We start from the raw sequence: 19,895 nt of genomic DNA, 5'->3' as shown, positions 1-19,895 counted from the left end.
TTTTTTCCAACCTTTGCCACACACTTGCCTCGAGAAACTTAGGAATTTTCTCACAATAAGGCTGAATACGAGTTTCTCACCTATTACCACTAACGATCTTCATCAGCAATAATTTGAAAATGCTCCTGTAACAAGAAATTAAAACAAATATAAACAGCCTTTTCCGTTTCGTATTCAAATTTGCTTTCGTTTGAACTTTTGATGTACATGACACCCATGGTACAGCTTGTTTTCTGTGTATCCAAGGGTTCTTTATAGCGTTATGTTCATATTTATAGAACATAGATAGTTCATAATTTAGAGATTATTTTTAAATGATCATAGTTTATAAAAGCCATTTTTTGTTTTAAATATAAACATGTAAATGTAGTTCAGCGTGACAGAACGCTTAAGGGTCCTCTAGGGCTTCAGGCCCTTATGCTGCCCGCATTCCTTTTATGCCCCTGAAAGTGTTTTAATTTGTGGTATATTACGCGGTTACAGGTTTATCCTAAAGGTATGAAATAAAAAGACGAAACTCTAATGATAGTCCAACTTGGCGGAAAAAAAAAATGAGATTATATTTTTTTAAATGCGACGTAAAAATTCAGTGTAATATTTTTTAACTTGCCGCCCGAATGGTAGGTGACTATGATACCCAAAGCCTGTATTCGACACCCGGAGAAAAAGCATGGTTTTAAGTGTCCGTCCTTTCATAGGAGGTAAGGATGGCCGCCTATTAGGTGCCTCCACAATAAAATGGCCACCACTTCTGGGCCTTAGGAGTGGTTAATGTCGAAAAAAGACAAAATAGTGCCTGCCGGTCGAGGGGGGGAAATATATATTTTTTAAACTTTTATAGGATCTTTAGATTAATTTATTTGATACAGGCTTCCTAAAGACTAAATTATTTGTATTGTTGCAACAAGAACGAAACCATTTCAACAGAAAAATTCAGATTGGTCAATATTTAACTGAAATTGATTTCCAAGACTGATATAATAAGCCTCCAGTAGATGGCGCCACTTAATAACTATATGAGATTTATTTTAAAGAAAATACCGATTTCCAATTCAACTAAAATTTTTCTTTTCTTTTTTTTTCGGGGGGGGGGGTTAATGTAGCGGGAGTCGAGAGTAATCATTATCCTCTTGAATAAAATACGAAATCCTTGTCCTAAGCAATTACATAATGTTTTTTGTAATAGTGGGGGATCTTAGAATTCAGTGCCATAACTAGGCAGTGAAAGTTCTGGCACAGAGCCTATTTGGAAAGGGGTCAAAATGCTATTCAGAAGAGATTTGATTTCTTAAATTAAGAATTTTCCCGCCGATTTGGCGATTAGATTTTGTCTTACTTAGACCCTATAGATGAATCTACTCACCAACATGAACATTCAAATGAAAACTTATGTTAGGCTACAGTTAGGTTAGGCTACAGTGTGAATGCAGCAATAGTCATTATACTTATATTTTCCTGGGTATATCATTTGTGTGAAAACAGGCAAATAATAGTATTATGAAGATTATTTGACTGCAATTTCGAAGATTTCATTTACAGACACTTGTCAAACGCACTAGGATAACCCTGTCAGTTTCGTTATATTGGGTTTTTGTTATATCGTTTTCATTATATTTGTATAGTGAAGTGATTTGCAATGTTAAGTTTTCGTGTACTTGAAGACTATTTCATTTAATGCACCATTCGAGTTTTATAGTAAAATTTTAATAATTAATTTCATATTCAACGAATTTTTAGGTTTTTATTATTTTATGTGAAAAATTTGGCATTTGGTTGGGGGGGGGAACATAGGAATATGGCATATGAAGGTATCCACTCAAATGATATTTCGCCATGTACTAGTATTCACTGTATAAATAATAGTTAAGTATACACTTTGCGATACCTTCTCACACTTTTATACTTGCATAGGCAACGTGTTAAAAATAATATTTTTGTTTAGTTCTAATGTAAAAATGTCTAAGTGACTGTCGTATATACAAAGGAGAAATATAAGGAAATAAAAGTTAGAAGAATGTATGTCAGCGTTGCAATAATTTGTTAAATGGCCAAGAACAGGAATACCAGAGAAGGGAGGAAGAGGTGAAATCTCTTACTGCTATTCGCAAGCTAATGACACAACGCTATATCTACTTCTAATGAGCGACAGTTCTCAGGAAATGAAATATAATGACCCATTGCAAGAAGAAATATCTACTGCTTCACAATATATTTGAAGTTTTCTCATAATAATTCAAAAGAGGACGAACCTGCACAAAGTAGTTGTCTGATAAATCGATAATAACGTACAAAATATGTGCTCTACAATTCTAGGGAAAAAAAAAAAAAAAAAAAAAAAAATAAAAACAAAATCTGAAAGCTTATTAAAGTTTTGCAAAATATAAAATAGAGAACAAAATAAATTCTAGATTCCAAATTTGGGCTACTAGATGCCCATATTCGAAGGAGGACTACATTATTCAAAATTTGATGTCTTTAGGTACCGCTATTTTTTCACAATGCGAAAACATACATACATTCATGCAGATTCTTCATTATTTAATAGGGCTCTAATATTTGGTGGCAGCAATTTGCAAAGTGAAACGCCGTTTTATAGTGGATGACACAAAATGCTAAAACCAAATTAATAGTAATAGGGCAAATTGTCCCTTTGGGTTAAAAATACATTTTCCTTGTCACAGAACGTCCAGAACAAAGTGACAACATTAACATGTAGAAAGCAAAGGGTTCAGAGCAAAATTTACAAAAGAATTTTTTTATGTTATTTATATTAAGAAGAAATCGTATTAGAGTGTCATTGGTTTCGGTAGCATACTCCAATTCTACTCTAAAATAAAGGCTCTAAAAGAACTACGCGAATTATCGTTATATCTATGTAAAGTAATAAACTGGCTAAATAGCCAGTCTGTTACTTTGGCATTTGTTCTACGCAGCATCATTTTAAAATTACACTTAATTACACTGTTATTTCTCGAAAGGTTCACAGTGATGAATTTCTAAAGACTTAAAAAATAGTCCATTTTATGCATGAAAACATAAAAGTATAATTAAATGTCTAGAATATCTTCTTTAAGAAGAAAATATAAAATATTTTCAGTGCTGGATCAAAATGTTTATATGAGAATATAAACATTTGATGATTTTGATTATATAAGAATAAAATATATGAGTGAAAAATTATTGTGTAGCAAGAGATCAGGATTGTCATTCCTTTCGAGTCTGCACAAATCATCTTTTCTGAAGGCATGTGGTAAAAATGTTGCTTCAACTAAAATTTTCTGCTTATTAGTGTGTTGATGTCTTTCGAAAAAAAGTCGCAAGTTCTGCATGCTGTGTTGTCTTATGAGTTCATAACGCTCGTCCCAGCTTTAAAGCAATTTTTCATTAAAAAAGGTGACGAATTTCACTTTGAGGAATGAGCCAAACAGCAGATTTTAATATTTGAAATATTTATATCCATTGCTATTCGCTTTTCTATTTTGTCTTTGCAGTTCTGCTTCTCATGATACCAATAGGAGCAGGAACTCAGTATAATGGCGCATTTGGGATTTTATATTTTATCCTGTTAAAGCCCGTTTTCGCTTGAGATTACAACCTACAAACCTTTTATTTCTTAAACTCCTTTCCGGGCTACTGTGAACCACGGATAGCTGGAAGTAGGAAAACTGAACAACTTGATATCTTGGGTATCCACTGGTTCGTTTTTTTTTTTTTTTTTTTTTTATTGTAATGAAGCCCAGGCTCAGTTTGTGAAGTTTGCAGTTATTCAAGTGAAAATATGTCTTTGGTTGTATGAAAAGTTCATTCTGGACTTTCAGAATAAGAAATCTGTGAGCCATTGTAAACTAAAGGTCAGAGACACAATTCAGAAAAAAAGTTGAAGAAATTTTTACATCTGAACAATGACTTCTGTTGAAAGCTGAAGTTAAAATTAGAAGGCATATCATTTCCAACGCGTTTCATTCCGCAATTCTCTGTCTGTGTAGCCTTTGGGCTAACTTAAAATTCGCTTAATTAAGTCAATTTTGTGATCTTTGATTTATAAAAGGAAGAAGGCACTCACTGCTCGTAGTCACAGAACAGTAAGCCATAAATGCTTACTGTTCTGTGACTAGGAGCAGTGAGTGCCTTCTGTTAGCTTCTATTTATGTTAAATAAAAGGGTCTTTTACTCCCTTTTTCAATCTCTGTTGTAATTTACAAGACCTAGCGATAAGCCGCCTTAGTCTTTAGAATTTTCGATCTCATTTACGCTACCAAAGAACGCGGAATCTTTTAATTGTAACCTTATTAAATGCCGTATCTGCTAAAAATGTGTTAATTATTTTAAATGCACTCTGTATAAAATATTTGTACACATTGCATTTATAAAAATATTGCATACAAATTTTAGCTAAAGTTTGACAAGTTTTTGGTGTAATATTTATTTGTTTTTTGAAAGGAAAAAAAATAAAAATATTACTATCTTCATGAATCTTGTTAGCCTAGGAAATCAATAACTTTTACTAGGAAGTGTGTTTATACACTTCATATTATTCTTTTAAATAAAAGAATGCCTCATTTCTGTTTTGTGGATTTTTATGCGGCTAGTATGTATTCTATCTACTTGTTTCTCTTTTAATGACGAAATCTAATTCAGTGTTGTAATTTACAAAATTTCTTAAGTATTTTTTTGCATTTATTAGATGAATATAGCTTGTAAAAGAAGGCATAAAGCAGTTTTTCGTTAAAGAATAATTTAAAAATTAAGTATAATATCTAGGGTATTATGTGATGCTTCCTGATAACTATCCATAAAAATTAATTTTTGAAGTCAGGTTTCTTATTATTTTAAAAGACAAAGCGGATAACAGTTATGAATTCGTATTGATAATCTAAGTTATACTTTGTTCTGTTCGTTAAATACTTTTAACTGATGCTTATAAAGTGTCATGTCGTAATACTGATGCATATTTCAACTTCCTTTCCTCGCGAAATAGTAAGTCTCCGAAAACTCAGAACTTTTATATGATGTATATTACTTTGTAGATTTGTAGAGACAAATAAAAAATAATAGACACAGATAAAAAATAAACGTATGTTATTAAAATATGTACAATTTTTATTTATCTTGTTAAAATGTATACATTTTGGCTAATATGTATGATATGCATGAAATAGCTCCTAGACTATTCATTCAGATTCAGTAAATGGACATCACGAGTCTGTAAGAAAAGATGCAGCATATTAAATATGTATTTTATGAAATTAAAATTGTGAGTGATACAATTCAAATAAGAATATAAATTTATTAAAATGTTTATCACAAAAATAAATCAAAAGCTTTTTTTTTACTATAATATATAAAATTTAATATCAGTTATAAACCTTGATATGGCTTAAAATATCAGAAGTGTAACAAACAATGCTTGTAATTATTATTCTTTTAAATCATTAAAATTTCATAATGCCGAATAATAATAGAAAATGTTTTCTCAATTTTGTTTCGGCGTAAATAGCATATAACTGTTGTGCTAGATTATTATGTGAAATTTATTTCAAATTGTAAATTTCTCTCAAATTAGGCACTTTATAGAAATAAATAATTGTAGAACAATAAATATAAATAAGCATATCCACTTTATTAGCCATTTTATTAATTTTTTAAAAAGTACGTTAATTGTTAATTATAATTTTTTAATAGTGTATAATTTATTACTATTAAAATAACCACATTTTAATGAATTATTTCTCAGATTTCATACCTAAAAATACTGAAAGTCGTTTTTTCAAATTGTTGCAACCAAAGCAAAGAAAAGCGATTATTTTAAATCTAATTAAATATTATTAAATGATTATCTTTTTGCTGAAAACCATGATTAGATACTAACACACAACCATTTGAAAATCAACAATTTCAACAATGCATTGTCGTTTGTAATACTTATCCGCTGCTTTGTGGAATTGAATGGGCTGACAGTTCAAAGCGCATAGAGATGATAATTTTATAGCAAAGAGCGTGATACCTACGTGAATCACAAATTTTACAAATTTCACAAATGACATTTAAAGTTTTAAACTCCTCAATCTTAGGAGCTTCCAGAGTTTAAATTTCAAAGACCCATTTCAGTGGTAATGCAGCGAAGTTTGTGATCGTCAATATATTTTGCATGCATGTGAATCATTTTCTACTCAGATCCAAACTTTAAAATTCGAAGTTTTTATCAGCTTCAGTATTTTTTTTTTCTGTAGGATACCGAAAAGATAATTAAACGTATGAATGAAACGTCTGTTTTTGTCTATCCAATTTATCCTTTCATAATTTTAAAAATGGAATTGGATTTTTGGGAATTTAAGAGATTTTTTGCATCTAAATACATAAACGAATAATTTATAGATGATTTTAAAAAGCAGGTTACTTTGAAATAAACAAAAATGTCAGTTATTTTCAGTGCAGATAAAATAAGAAATAGATGAAATTATCAAAGCATCATTATCTTCTTATAATCATCCTTCTATCCAAGGATCAGTTTATAAGTCTTAACAATTTTTAATTAATCTTATAATATCACATTAAATGCATCTCTTGGTAATCCAAAGCGAACGAACGAATATAAAGAATAAAAATTCAACTAGGATTAATATCAAGATTAATCAATATTCAAACGAATCAACCAATTCAAACAAAAATTTTTTATAGATTTGATAAAAAATTTATAATACTCACTTAGCCATGATGCCTTCCTCCCATCATTCTTGAGGCGCCACCCATGTGTCCGGCATAACCTACAGATCCACCATGTCCCATACCTGAAACGGAAGAAATGATATTTATAAAAATTCAAGAAATCAGAAAATTTCATTTAGATCTAAATCTCTTTATATTTCAGAATTTTTAACCAGGACTAAAATCAAATTCAGTTTCTTATACTGCTTTTAGAACTATCTCCCTTTCCAATTAGTTAACTTCAGATAAATACTCATAGCACATTAGAAGAAATCAATATTTAAACGGAAAACCATTAAGAGGTCAACTAGCATTAAGAACTATAAGAGTTCAGAAGGTACATACCGATTCCTCCTATTTGTCCAGCTCCCATGTGACCTGCAGGCATAGCAAGGCTGCGGCCCATGCGATGATGTCCTCCCATTTGGCTCATTCCTCCCATATGTCCAGCCATATGTCCAGAACCCATCTGGGTCATTCCTGCCATATGTCCAGGTCCCATTTGACTCATGCCTCCCATATGTCCAGTGCTCATTCGTCCAGATCCCATATGTCCAACTGGCATTACAGGGCTACGTCCCATACGATGATGTCCGCTCATTTGACTCATTCCTCCTATTTGTCCAACTCCCATATGTCCACTGCCAGTTCGTCCAGCTCCCATTTGTCCGCTGCTCATTCGTCCAGCTCCCATATGTCCAGTGCCCATTCGTCCCATCCCCATATGCCCAGATGGCATGACAGGACTACGTCCCATTCGATGATGTCCTCCCATTTGATTCATACCGCCCATGTGGCCTCCGCTTGCCATTCTAGAGGAACCAGAATTTGCCCTGCCTCCCATGTGGCCCCCACTTGTCATTCTCGTGGCACCAGATTTTGCCGTGCCATGGTACTGAGCAGAAACTATTGCAACGAGTGAGAAGAGGAAAACAGCTGTGCACTTCATAGTTAATGATGCAGGTAAGCCAGTGACCTGGATAAAGATCATAATATCTAAGTTGGAAATATTCATGAAAATTTATACATACTAAAATATCAAGAAGTTACTATTCTCAACTGTATTAACTGTGCATTCTCAACTGTATTAACTGTGCATTCTCAACTGTATATATTGTGTTTCTCAGCTGTATTTTAGACCGTCAAAAACTACGAAACTGTGGGAATTTGCTTCTGGTTCTATATCCAGCTGCTGAACGAAGTGACTACATGACTATTTTTGTAGTTCTTGGCACATATAAAGCAAATGTTAAACATTTTCGCTAAAATTTCTCTTGATGAAGTCATTCCTTTCTTAAGCATGCAATCCAAATATACTTTTCTCTGATTTAAAAACCCAAAAGTTAACAGACGTGCATTTTAGAAAAATCAGCAAATTTTGGGTTCTGAGGTTGCATTTCATTTATAATCGTTTCCCCGAATCCTTCTAATTTAGTTAACTCACCGACCAAGGCAAGTTGAAAATAACATCAAAAATTAAGAAATTTTGAAGCTAAATATCACGATCAATTTTTCTTATAATTTTATACTTTCATATTGAGTATAAAAGTTTCCCAAATATTAGTATAGGACCCGGAAACCGGATTAAAAGTTAGATTTCGTTATTTGTTGAATATAATATTTTTTTTTTTTTAGTTTGACACTGCCAAAACATGAATATTTTTATGGTTTAAAACACTTCAGTAAATGGAAGTATATGAACACGACCAACGATTGCGAAAATACAAGCCGGGTAAGAGAATGGCTATATATACGTTTGATACTACCGATTGCAATAATAAAATGAGGTATACAATTATAGCAGTCCCATACAGAAAATTTCAAAAGTCTACGGCAAATCGTTTTTGATTTATGTGATATACGTACGTATAGATGACACGAAAAAATGTCTTTTGGATACATTTTAAATCATTTTACAACCCATTTTGGGAAAAAAAGTCTTTCATGCTGTGCGTATGTACAGAAACCACGCAAAAAAGCCGTCCAAATGGGGATTCAGGAGCTATCAAAGTAGATATTTCCGTTGAAATATGATACTCGCAAATTTTAGCGGTTATTAACTTTTGTGCGAAATAAGCACAAAGAAGTAAAAATCAATTCTTAGAATAAATTTTCCTAGTGGTTAATTCATTTTTTTTTTCTCAGTTCAAATAAGGAAAAAGATGCTTTCAGGAATGAGAACTTTTCTATAGTTCTGATGACATGATAATTCTAATGACACTATGTCAAATCATGTACCAGAAAAGAAAGAAAAAAGTACTTATTTTAAACTTATTTAGATACTGTGTGAGATTAAAGTTATACTTATTTAGATACTGTGTGAGATTATAGTTAGATTAAAGTTATACTGTGTGAGGATTATATTCATTTTATAAACAGTTAAATTTTAAGTTAAAGTTCCTTTCCTGTCGATGCTTAACTTCAACTTACTACTTCCGGCCAGAACGTAGTTTTAGAATCACGTCTGAATACATAATAAATTTTTCTAAAGATTACTTCTTAATCTTTTTTTTTCTCAGTTCAAATACGGAAAAAGATGCTTTCAGGAAGGAGAAATTTTCTGTAGTTCTGATAAAATGATAATTCTAATGACACTATGTCAAATCATGTACCAGAAAGGAAAGAAAAAAGTACTTATTTTTAACGTATTTAGAATTAAAGTTATACTGTGTAAGAACTATGTTAATTTTATTAATAGTTAAATTTTAAGTTCCTTTTCTGTCGATTCTTAACTTCAACTTACTACTTCCGGCCAGAATGAGTTTTTAGAATCACATCTGAATACATAATGTAGAAAAGCGATATTTAACCGCGAAGTTCTTCGGTCTTTAGAGAGAGAGAGATAACAAGTATTCTGTCTTTTTAGGGTACTGTCTTCCTAAGCTATTATTACGCTCGGCCGTACTTTAGGCCCTTGATAGCTCTGCAGTCTATTAACGTTAAGAGGCCAACTCTGTTAGAATTTTTGATAGCTTCGGCTATACCTCTTTAGTTTAGGTTATTTTAGTATTATTCTTAGTCTCTTAAGTTCAGAATCCAAGTGCCGACATTATTGTACATTCCAAGACGGAGTTTGTAAAACTTTAGTTGGAATAATAAAGGGCTAGTTTACCCTTCTATCTTTTTGTTTCCTGTCACACGAACTCAAGCGATTATTCGCTTATCAGTTCTTAAGATTCTTCACGTTCAACTGTAACTTAGCATTTAAAAAGTGAGGAACTCTACAGCTGTTTAGATAAGAATTTATTTTACTCATTGTTGTGTCTCCTGAACGGAAAACTCTTTCTATTGAAATATCAATGTTGAACTATTATCCTAAAGAGTATAATATTCAAATGATATTTTTCTTTTACTTTTAATGTAACTGATTATTTTTATTTTTAATGTAACTGAGTGAAGCTGCTATATATAATTTTCAGTTAAAAGTTTCAGTATTACAGGAAAGAGAATGCGTTTATATTTACCATCAATAATTTTGGAGCAAAATTAACTAGTTTGCTCTCTTAAAGAATCACCGATCTCCTTAACAAATGTTGCACTATGTAAAATTATTTCTACGCAGATTCTCAGAGTACTGTCATTTAGCAAATATAATTTAATTTACCTTTCAAATTAAATCAATCTGTATTTCCTTTATAAATTGAGAGATTTAAAGTTAGTAAATATTATTTTTTAATTGTTCAAATTTTTACTTTACTTTTTAATAATTAATCTGTTTGATATAGCTTAACTTCAATTCGCAATACATTCAAATGATGATTATTACATTTTAATGATAATTATTTAAATGATAATTATTACATTACGGCGTTTATTGTAATTCATAAAATATTTTCATAAAGTATCTTAATTAATGTGCCTGGTACATGTTTAGTTTTGTTTTAAATTCAGAGATGATTTTATGTAGACAAAAAAATGAGTTTATTTCATAACTTATGTTTCCATTTTCAATGAATTTTCACCATTAAAATAAAATCAACTTATAATCCAAACCTGCTATTCAATATGAATGAACATTTAAAGGTTATTAACAGGTTACTAGCTTAAAAAAATTCATATACATACTTACCTTAGATTAACTCAGATATTCACACAATGATCTTCAGCTGATCTAGTATGAAGTACCCAGCTACAAACTTCTATTTTATACTATCGATATAACCTTGCAGCAAAGGATATAGGCTATTAATTACGTACACATGCGGAAAACATGGGTGCCTTGTTTACCTTGTTAGTAAAATGCAATTTGTTATGAGATGACATCAAAATGGTAACTGGTTACTTCAAAATCAAGATAAGTTGTAAGAGAAAAGGCGTTGCCCTCGTAATTTTGCTTTCAAAAGTGAAAGTCCTTGATAAAGAAATCGTTATTTGCATTGATAATCAACAAAGGTATTGAATAAGTTTGTTGATCTGTTATCTTAACCTGCTTTATTTCGAGAATTAGTGACTGGACTGTTCAGAAATGTCGACTGCATATTCGATTTGTTTAATTTTATTTTTGTTGTTATTCGAAAGATGTATTGACGTTATTTGAAAGCGATAATTAATATATTGAATTTTATTAGTGCATGTGAAATAATCCTTTGAATTTTTATGCTTTAATAGCAGGATTATAGATTTTTCAGATATTTTCTCAGGGAATTCCAGGCAAGCTACAAAGCTCAAATAATTTTTTATATGTCAAAACAACATTTCAGTAATGTCAGTAATGAGCATAGTTTTAGTACGATATATTTAATTAATATAGAATAGCAATAAATACATAAAATTAGAATTTGAAGCGTAACATCAATAAAGATTTTTACTGTGCTTTTCAGTGTTAGTTTTCTCACTTACATGAACTCAGTGCATACAAACGCAAAATGAAAGCAAATACTAAATAAATTTCGGCTTCTAAGCCTTATTTATTTACATTTAAACAAAAAAACTACAATGCATTTTTAGAAGAAACGAGTTCATATTTTACTGTACAAATGCAAAATTAATTAGCATTTATTGAAGGAAAATAAATTAGAGGCCCCCAAAATAAAAGTGGTTTGTTTAGTTTCCAGGAGTCAAATATCCAAACAATAATAATAATTACAGGTCACTCTTTTCTAAATATTTACATGGAGAACAAGTAAATTTGTACCTCACAATAAGTCATCATGTAAATACATAAATAAACAAATTTTTCTTATCAGGGATTTTGTAATCGAAATTTTGGATTTATTATAGGTATTATCAAACAAGCTACATGTACGTTTTATTTTTGCTTCAGAAATTCCTTCTGAATTAAAACTATTTGGAGCTTCAAATGCGATAAATACCACATCATCCAGGTACTAAATACGCATGTTTCAAACTATTCATGCATCGCTTCGTTCAAAAACGTCTCTAGTGCCTCAAAGAATATGAGAGACATCTAATTTTCTGAAGCGATTTTCGAGATTTCGATGCTCTGAATGAGAAAATAAGACAAAGGTGTGGATGGAGCAAAAACGAATAATGAAGGATTCAGTTCAGCGGAAAGTGGAAGATATTTCCAGTATACTTTGTATATGGCTTCATTTAAATCCTTCCTCCTTCCATCCTTTGAAGACTTCCTTTTTCTTCTTTTATGATAATTTTGATTTAATTATAGTTTTATTTAGCTAATTTCCGATTATCCATGTATTATGGCTATCCACACGTTAATTACCTTGCATAATCGTTAATCCCGCTGTATAAACAGCCAAACAAATGAAAAATATGTTAACATAGAACTTTCCTGAAAAAGATAAATCAGGCATTACAATGCATTAAGTTCGTTTTTCAAAATATTTCCAGTTCTCAGCTGATTTACTTATTTTTTCTGTTGACAATGATGTATGATTAGCGTAAGTATTTGTAACATGTAATACATGTAAATAAATTGCATTATTGACACTTAACATTTGTCAAAATCTCTTCATTATCTCACGGTTATCTATGAATACTAATATACTAATGTGCATATGAATGCAAGAAAAATAGAAATGAACAATGCATTAAATGTAAAATAATAATAATAAAAAAGGCATCAAGTTACATGTTTAGAATATGATAATAAATTAATAAACTCGATTATAATTAACAACATCTTATAACTAATGGAAAAATTATCCAACATACACTAATATCATAACATTAAAAATGGATTTTTATGGGCACTCTAGTACTGTTTGGAAAACTATACATGCGCTAAAATATCTATTTAGAATGTAGAAATATCTGTTTAGAATATATAAATATCTGCTAACACTGAAAACATATGAAAGAAATTGCAACACCAAGAAATATTTATTAGAAAGACTTGAAATTTAGCACATAGATTAGTTATCATTCGAAATGCCAATAATTAAAATTTCAGCTCCCTGGGTAATAAAGGTACGCACTAAATCAAGTTACTCACAGAGTAAAGTACGCAAGCTAGTGCAATGTTGGCAAAATTAATTTTATTGTTCTGAATAAGCATAATGTAATGTAAAGTGAGACATTAGGAATAACTGACGAATTCAAAAAGAGAAAAATCATAAGGTTGAAAGAAGGCGAATTTTCTATAATGAATCTCAGCACATTTTGAACGGGACGCTAATATAGTATTGAGAATGAATGGACGAAAGAAAGTTTGATTTTAAATAAAAAAAAAAATAATGTTTGGAACTTCTAGGCATGGAAAATGAAAACAAAAATCCTTGTTACACGTTTAGAGATTGATAATAGCTTTTCTGAGAGAAATGGGGTCGTATGCACACTACACAGGGAAACCCCACTTCATACAGGTAACTCTTTCGCCGGGATTCGATCCCGACTCTATCTACCAGCTTTCAGTCATCTTATCACTCAGTCATTCGTTGCCATGATATTACTCGAAAATCAGTTTCTATAATACACATTATTCTGTTATGCATTTATCATTTTATACGTATAAAGGACATCAGCCTATAGAGATTCGAATTTTCGAAGCAGAAATATGCAAAACCAGCCGGGAATTTGAACTCAGAACCTCCCTACTGCTGGGTGGATGTGTTGCCAATTACACATGAAGACATGCGGTAAGAAGAAGAAGATTCCTTACAAACAGATACTGATGGCTACTACGTCTCAGGCTAATTTATTACGCAAAGAACTTCAAAAACTTACTTTCTCTGAGAATTTTGAATGGAAAATGGCTATACAGTGGCTCACATTTGTTTTCGGACACTTTCGGTATTTTAAAAATGTATTTGCGTAGATATTGTACTAAATATTGAAACAGACTTATAATATTTTAATATTTTTATATTTTTCTATTTTAAGACTTGCTTGTATAAATAAATAAATAAATAAATAAATATCATCAAAATATTAATTGTAATAAAATAAATTTGTTTGCAAAGTGTTAATGAGTAACTCGCATAATTCGGACACTCCAAGCTTTCGCTGAAATGTTTTGGTAGACAATATTTCTTATTATAGTTTTCTGTTTTAAATGGAAATACATCGCAAGAATTATCGTCTGCATTTGGGAATTACTTTTTGTTCAGCAAATATGGCAAGACGCTGCAAATTAAAGACTAAGTCTGTTATAAATTTAATGATTCATCTTTCTAAAGATGAAACAGCATTCGAATTGTCCAAAACGGCCTTGATGTAAAGCGTTTAACTATTTTTCGTGTAATAAAACGATGGAAATTTTGTGGAACTGTTGAAAATGCACTGAAGTCTGGACCACATTCCAAGCTAAACCAAAGAATCGCAGATTTATTTTACGAAAAATCAAACACGACCCAAATGTTAGTACTGCAAAATTTTCAGCAAACTCCATAGAGCGGTTTGCAATAAAAGTTAACTTTGAAGTTTATAGAAGAGTCACTTGAGTCATACAAATACAATGAGATATCAACAAGAAGGAAATTCTTCCTCAACAAGAAAACAAGGAAAATACAGCTGGCGTTCGCAGAATCTATAGTAAACAAAATTGTATCACATCGGAACAACAAAATCTTAAGTGGAATTGAATTCGAGAAACCTATTGCTTAATATTTACGCATGGAGGGTAGAGGCATACTAGACTGGGGACCTTTCGCTACTTTTGAAATAAGATATTTATTTTTAATTGGAAATAGCATAGATTACTATAAATATCTAACTATTCTTATTTAAAAACTGAAAGCATCTGCAAGAAAACGCGAAATGCAAAGTACAAATTCTATCAAGTTAACTATCAAAAACGTACTGCCTTAAATGCTCCCTTGTGATTATTATACAACTGTTCTGAAGTTATCTAAACTTCAAGCAATTAAATATTCCCAGGACTTAAATCCTATGGAACATGAATGGAGGGAGTTAGAGAAAAAAATAAGCAAACATGATACGTCTTTAAAAACCCTACTAATAACAATTCTTACGTAGTAATCGAGCAAGTGGAACATTCTTGCACAAAAACATTACTTGAAGCCACGCCAAAGCCCATGAAATGTGCAATTTTAGTTAAAAGATATCCTATGAGGTATTGAATGCCTTGTTATTTTCATTCTTCTATTAAATGTAAACTATTTATTTAAATTGTTCGAATACTTATGAGAATTTTTTTTCAGAACTTTTTTAATGAAGTGTAATTTTTATCAAAAACGTTTTGAATGCTTTTTTTTCAAAACATGCAGGTTTTAAAATAGATAATTAATAGTATATGTGAGGAAAAAATTCATTTGTTAATATTTAGTAATCGATATTTGCAAACAAAGCAGAAAAACACGAATGTCCGAAAACAAATATGAGTCACTGAATTTATTTTTATGGGTAGGAAAATAAATCACCATTTCTGGTTCTAATAATGGAGAGACGAAGACATTTTTAATGCATCTATCTACTTATGGGGTTAAAGCATAACAGGGTAGACAAGTTTTGACCAACTCTTAATTGCAGTGGTTCGTAATTCATAGTTTTCACTTAAAAAAATTGTAAGCTTTATAGTTAGTTATTTCAGATTTCTAAATGGAAGTAAAGTCTATATAATAAAATAAAAAAATTAAATTAACATATATAATGAAATGATAAAGTTCGGAAATAGTTCAATAAAACGAAATTGTTTTTATGTAGTATATGCTTTCACTTCATAACATTGTTGACATATTACTTCTGTATATGAAACTTTTCTTTACGATATTCATTAAAAATCATAAATCGTTTATTAGTTGCATGGTTATTTGTATGGCTGTTTCATATTACATTAAAGTTTCGCATTTTGTCAAATATATTCAATATTTCTAAAGTTCAAAATTTATTTTTATTGAATAATAATTGCTCCTATGTAAACACACTGTTTTCATTCATTTTGTATAATAAGCAATCGTCGAAGGACAATGTAACGGCTACTTCGATAACAACTTTGACAGCTCTTTTAAAATACCAGTTTAAACAACTCAATAGTGAACGGCTATCATACTGCAAAAATAAATATTCAAATTTGCGAATGAAAATTCAAAATCGAATAAATGATGGAAAGTCTTTACTAGCTAGATATTTGTCCTTATTTTGCCAGGTGTTCAGCAAAGTGCTGCGACTATCTATTCATCAATAATCAAAATATGATATTTTTATCAAATGGAAAGCATTCCTTCAAATGGAAGGTTTAGATGAAGGTTTTTTAGTTTCTTACGTTTTCCTTTTCATGAATTGTTTTTGTTATTTTAATAATCTGACTGATAAGCAATACTTTAAGAAAATGCAGAATATGCAGAATAAAACTTTATTTAGAAAATATTTAATGTATTTGTGGATTGAAGCAACTTTTATTTTATAAAAACAAGTGAGCTTTTAAAAAAGAGGTCGGAATAGTTAACATCGATGTACAAAATTATTTTCACATGCACAAAAACACTGATTTCTTAAAAACTGTCAAATATAATTGATAGATTTACTTCATGTGTTATAATACCATAATGACACATTAATACAAACTAAAACGTGAAACTGAATGCATACAACACAAAACTGCGTTACGAACGAATGTAAAATTTAAACATGTACTAAGGAAATTTTAGAAAATTAAAAATATAGAAATCCAAATGAAGAAAGTAAAAGACAGTTTAGTCATTAAACACTTTGCACTCCTTACTGCGAAACGTTTAATGAGATCATCAGGCATTGTTCCAAGCAATAAAAAAAGATAGTTATATCATATACCTATTTATTAAGCAGTAGTAGAAATCCTTTCAATCAACATTTCTTTCATTTTCCTCTTTTAATTACAGTATTATTTATGTTTGTACAAATTAAACACACTTTATAAAGCTGAACTATATGTAACTAGTTTCTTCTACTGAAAGATAAATTTGCAGAACGCGATTTGCTGAACGCGCAATCTGTTATTGACATAACCCCCCGCGTTCGGCAAGGGTTTACTCTATTCATTTAATCCTAAGGAAGCTTGCAGTATAAGATTTGTATTAAACTATTATTAAATGCCTTACTAAATTAAGGTAATTACGATAATTACTAAATTACTTTACTAAATTAAGGTGGTGTGGGGTATTTAATTATGGCAAAGCACACTAGTGCTATCGGCCTAAGGGGAGGGATGCCTTCGTGGAGGACTTTCTAAGGTAAACTGGCTCGTATACACGTTACACATGGAGAAAACCACGAAAACACCCATGCAGCCAGCCCGTTCGCGGGATTCGAACCTCGGACCGAACTACCAGTGTTCAGCGACTTAACAGCTCGGCCGCTGTTGGGCTCACTAAATTGAGGTACTAAAAACCTTACTAAAGTATTATAAGCTCATACCTTTCTCTCTTCTCATATCTTACCTTATTTAAGGCATCCTTATTTTAGTAACAGTATTTAAAATTAAATTTTTATTTTGGAGATAAATTTATAGAATTAAGATAATGTAAAGCTTCAGTTAGAATTGAAAAGGGAATAAGAGCATACTTATGATTATAAACATCCATTGATCAATACAAATTTAAAGTACCAATTATGATTTCTTTCGAGAACATGATTTTTAAAAGTAGTTTTAGAGATGCAGAAAACAATAATTATTACTTTTAATAACGGCAAATCTGATTAGATTTGCATAAGGAGACAATTATTTTAGTGTTAAATAATTTTTAGGGAATAATGATCTTTCCTCATCAAGCAGAAATAAAGAAATGTGCCACTGCGTCTTTTTTTCTGTGTATAATAATAAAGAGGAAATTTTACTAAATAACTGTATTTTCTCAGCACATGTTGAATTAGAAAATGGTTATAAATTTCTATAGTTTTTTTTTATTTAACTGAATATTATTTTAAGGACTTTCAAAATGTGTAAGTATCATCAGACACAGAACTTCCAAAACTAAACTACAAAAATACCAAATGCAATATAAGCGATTTATTCATAAATATTTTTTTTTTATAAATATAGTTATCCAGAGGGCATGAAGCTTCTGAGAAAACTTGCAGGGACTCGACTTCCTCTCCCTGATGTACCAGAATTCTGTGCAGCTGATGTTGCCTTGATTTTATTGGCAGGCCCAGTTACAGATTTAAACGGGCTTGGTCCAACATCTGCAAGGGAACCACGTTCTGCTGAATCCGATGCGACTCTTTTGCCATTCAAATTGCCAGACGCTTGACCACTATATCCTCCAATATTTCCGGATGCCTGGTGGCTCATTCCTCCCTGATTGTCAGAAGAGTCACTTCCAGATGCAATTGCAGTCATTGCAAAAATAACAATTACTGCTACTTTCATTTTTAGCAAACGTTGGATTCCTAAAAATATGTTGTTGCTTTATAAAATTGTAATAATAATAAGAATTAATAAACATTTATTACTAAATCTTAGAAGTTTTGAAAGTATTTTTTATGTACTTAAAAGAATAGATATGGAATCGATGGAATAAAGGTATATTGAGGATTTTTATAAGGTAATAAATTTTATACTCTTAAATATTTTTTATTTCCCATTATTTTGCAATATAGAAAGGGTTATTGTTCTCATCAAATGTAATAAATTTACAGTGTCGTTCTTAAAAAAATCATATACACGAAAAATTTCGACGTAAATCTTCTTTGAATCTTAACAGCAATTTAAAGGCATTTGATTATCATTTTAAGAATTTATCGTTTAAATAAATTCAAACGAAAGTACATTTTCTTCAAACGCTGCTATTAGAAGGCTTACTATAAGTTCGAATTAAAGTTTAATTTAATCTGAAGTTCAACCAGTACGTAAAAAACAAGGAAAAAAAGAAGCAGGCATGAAACCCATTACATTTAATACTTTGTTAGAGAAACTACAAAGTAGTGCTTGTATTGTAAGGAAAAATTCGAACACTGTGATTAAGATTTAATATTCAGCATTAGTTTAAGGCAGAAGTGAATAACGTATTGAAGGAGAGCAAGAGAAAATATTTCTTCACATGACGTAGGTTATCAAGCTTAGCTTCTGAATGCTTTCTTTTTGAAGATCGAACTCGAGGAAGTTTATTATAAATAGTTACCTGCCGTTTGAGGTTTCAATAAATGACACTGTCTGATATTTACGTCACACAAACAAAAATACCATAAAACAGTTCATGGAGTCATCTCCCCCTTATATTGTTCTGAAAATATTAATGATTTCGTAATATAATACAATAAATGACGCAAGTCTTTATTTACTGATTTCTTGATTGCCTGCCATTTCCTCGTACTGATTCGGCTAAGCAGAATTAGCCTTAGAATTAAAGTCTAATTTAATGTTAGTATTGAAATCTGCAGGGTTAGTCCTAGTACTAAAATGCAGTATCTAGGCAGATAGCCCTTGTGTAATCTCTCATATTCAAATAGCATTGAAACTTGAAATCCAGTAAAAGTTTGTTATATCTATACTGTGTTTTGATACTATGAATAATTCTGGTTTGTTTATTTTACCCAAGAGAAGGAAAAAAAAATATTTCGAAAGGCTTATTACTATAAGGAAAGAAAAAGATCTTTCAAATTTTGTATGAGGGACTGCTATAACATATCCTCCCTTTTTGGTTGCAATCGGTCGCGCCAATATATACATATATTTAACAAATATTTTCTATTCGTATAAAGCTAATGTTCAATTAAATTTTAATTAAGAAATTTTAATTGCAAAAAAAAAAAATAAAAATAAAAAAGTTATTGCTGCTAACTAATTTGCAATATCATTTAAATTCAAATAGCATATGGAAATTAAGTGCACG

The 19,895-nt window shown here is 30.6% G+C and overlaps 2 protein-coding genes across 5 annotated transcripts in view; one reads left to right on the top strand and one right to left on the bottom strand.

The window, feature by feature from the left end:
* LOC118204448 (acid-sensing ion channel 3-like) overlaps window positions 1-18,522 on the top strand; it is a 179,444-nt gene extending 160,922 nt beyond the window's left edge. The window contains exon 11 of one of the 4 annotated variants that reach the window (XM_085815821.1): window positions 18,104-18,522. In XM_085815821.1, coding sequence (XP_085671947.1) covers window positions 18,104-18,163 — 60 coding nt within the window. In that variant the 3' untranslated portion in view covers window positions 18,164-18,522. The remainder of the gene's footprint in view (window positions 1-18,103) is intronic. The other 3 variants (XM_085815820.1, XM_085815823.1, XM_085815817.1) reach the window with 3 other exon arrangements.
* Window positions 5,080-10,994, bottom strand: LOC118204449 (uncharacterized). The gene is made up of 4 exons (XM_085815812.1): window positions 10,775-10,994; window positions 7,051-7,681; window positions 6,706-6,788; window positions 5,080-5,203 (listed from the first exon to the last, which is right to left on the bottom strand). Exons 2-3 carry the CDS (start codon window positions 7,652-7,654, stop codon window positions 6,706-6,708), a joined length of 687 nt encoding a protein of 228 aa, XP_085671938.1. The 5' UTR covers window positions 7,655-7,681; window positions 10,775-10,994; the 3' UTR covers window positions 5,080-5,203.
* Window positions 18,523-19,895: the final 1,373 nt, after the last annotated feature.

The sequence above is a fragment of the Stegodyphus dumicola genome, chromosome 4, assembly GCF_044657685.1.
Source record: "Stegodyphus dumicola isolate Sdum_Otavi_A_Nest chromosome 4, ASM4465768v1".
In the NCBI taxonomy this organism is placed as follows: domain Eukaryota; kingdom Metazoa; phylum Arthropoda; class Arachnida; order Araneae; family Eresidae; genus Stegodyphus; species Stegodyphus dumicola.
Note: the sequence above shows the minus strand (reverse complement) of the source record. Positions and strands in the feature narration are given on the sequence as shown.

Excerpts from the sequence above, each read along its gene's own strand:
- LOC118204449 (XM_085815812.1), bottom strand. The coding sequence starts at position 7,654 with ATGAAGTGCACAGCTGTTTTCCTCTTCTCACTCGTTGCAATAGTTTCT. Across the intron at positions 6,789-7,050 it reads TGGACAAATAGGAGGAATCG|GTATGGGACATGGTGGATCT; the intron begins GTATGTACCTTC and ends CTTCCGTTTCAG.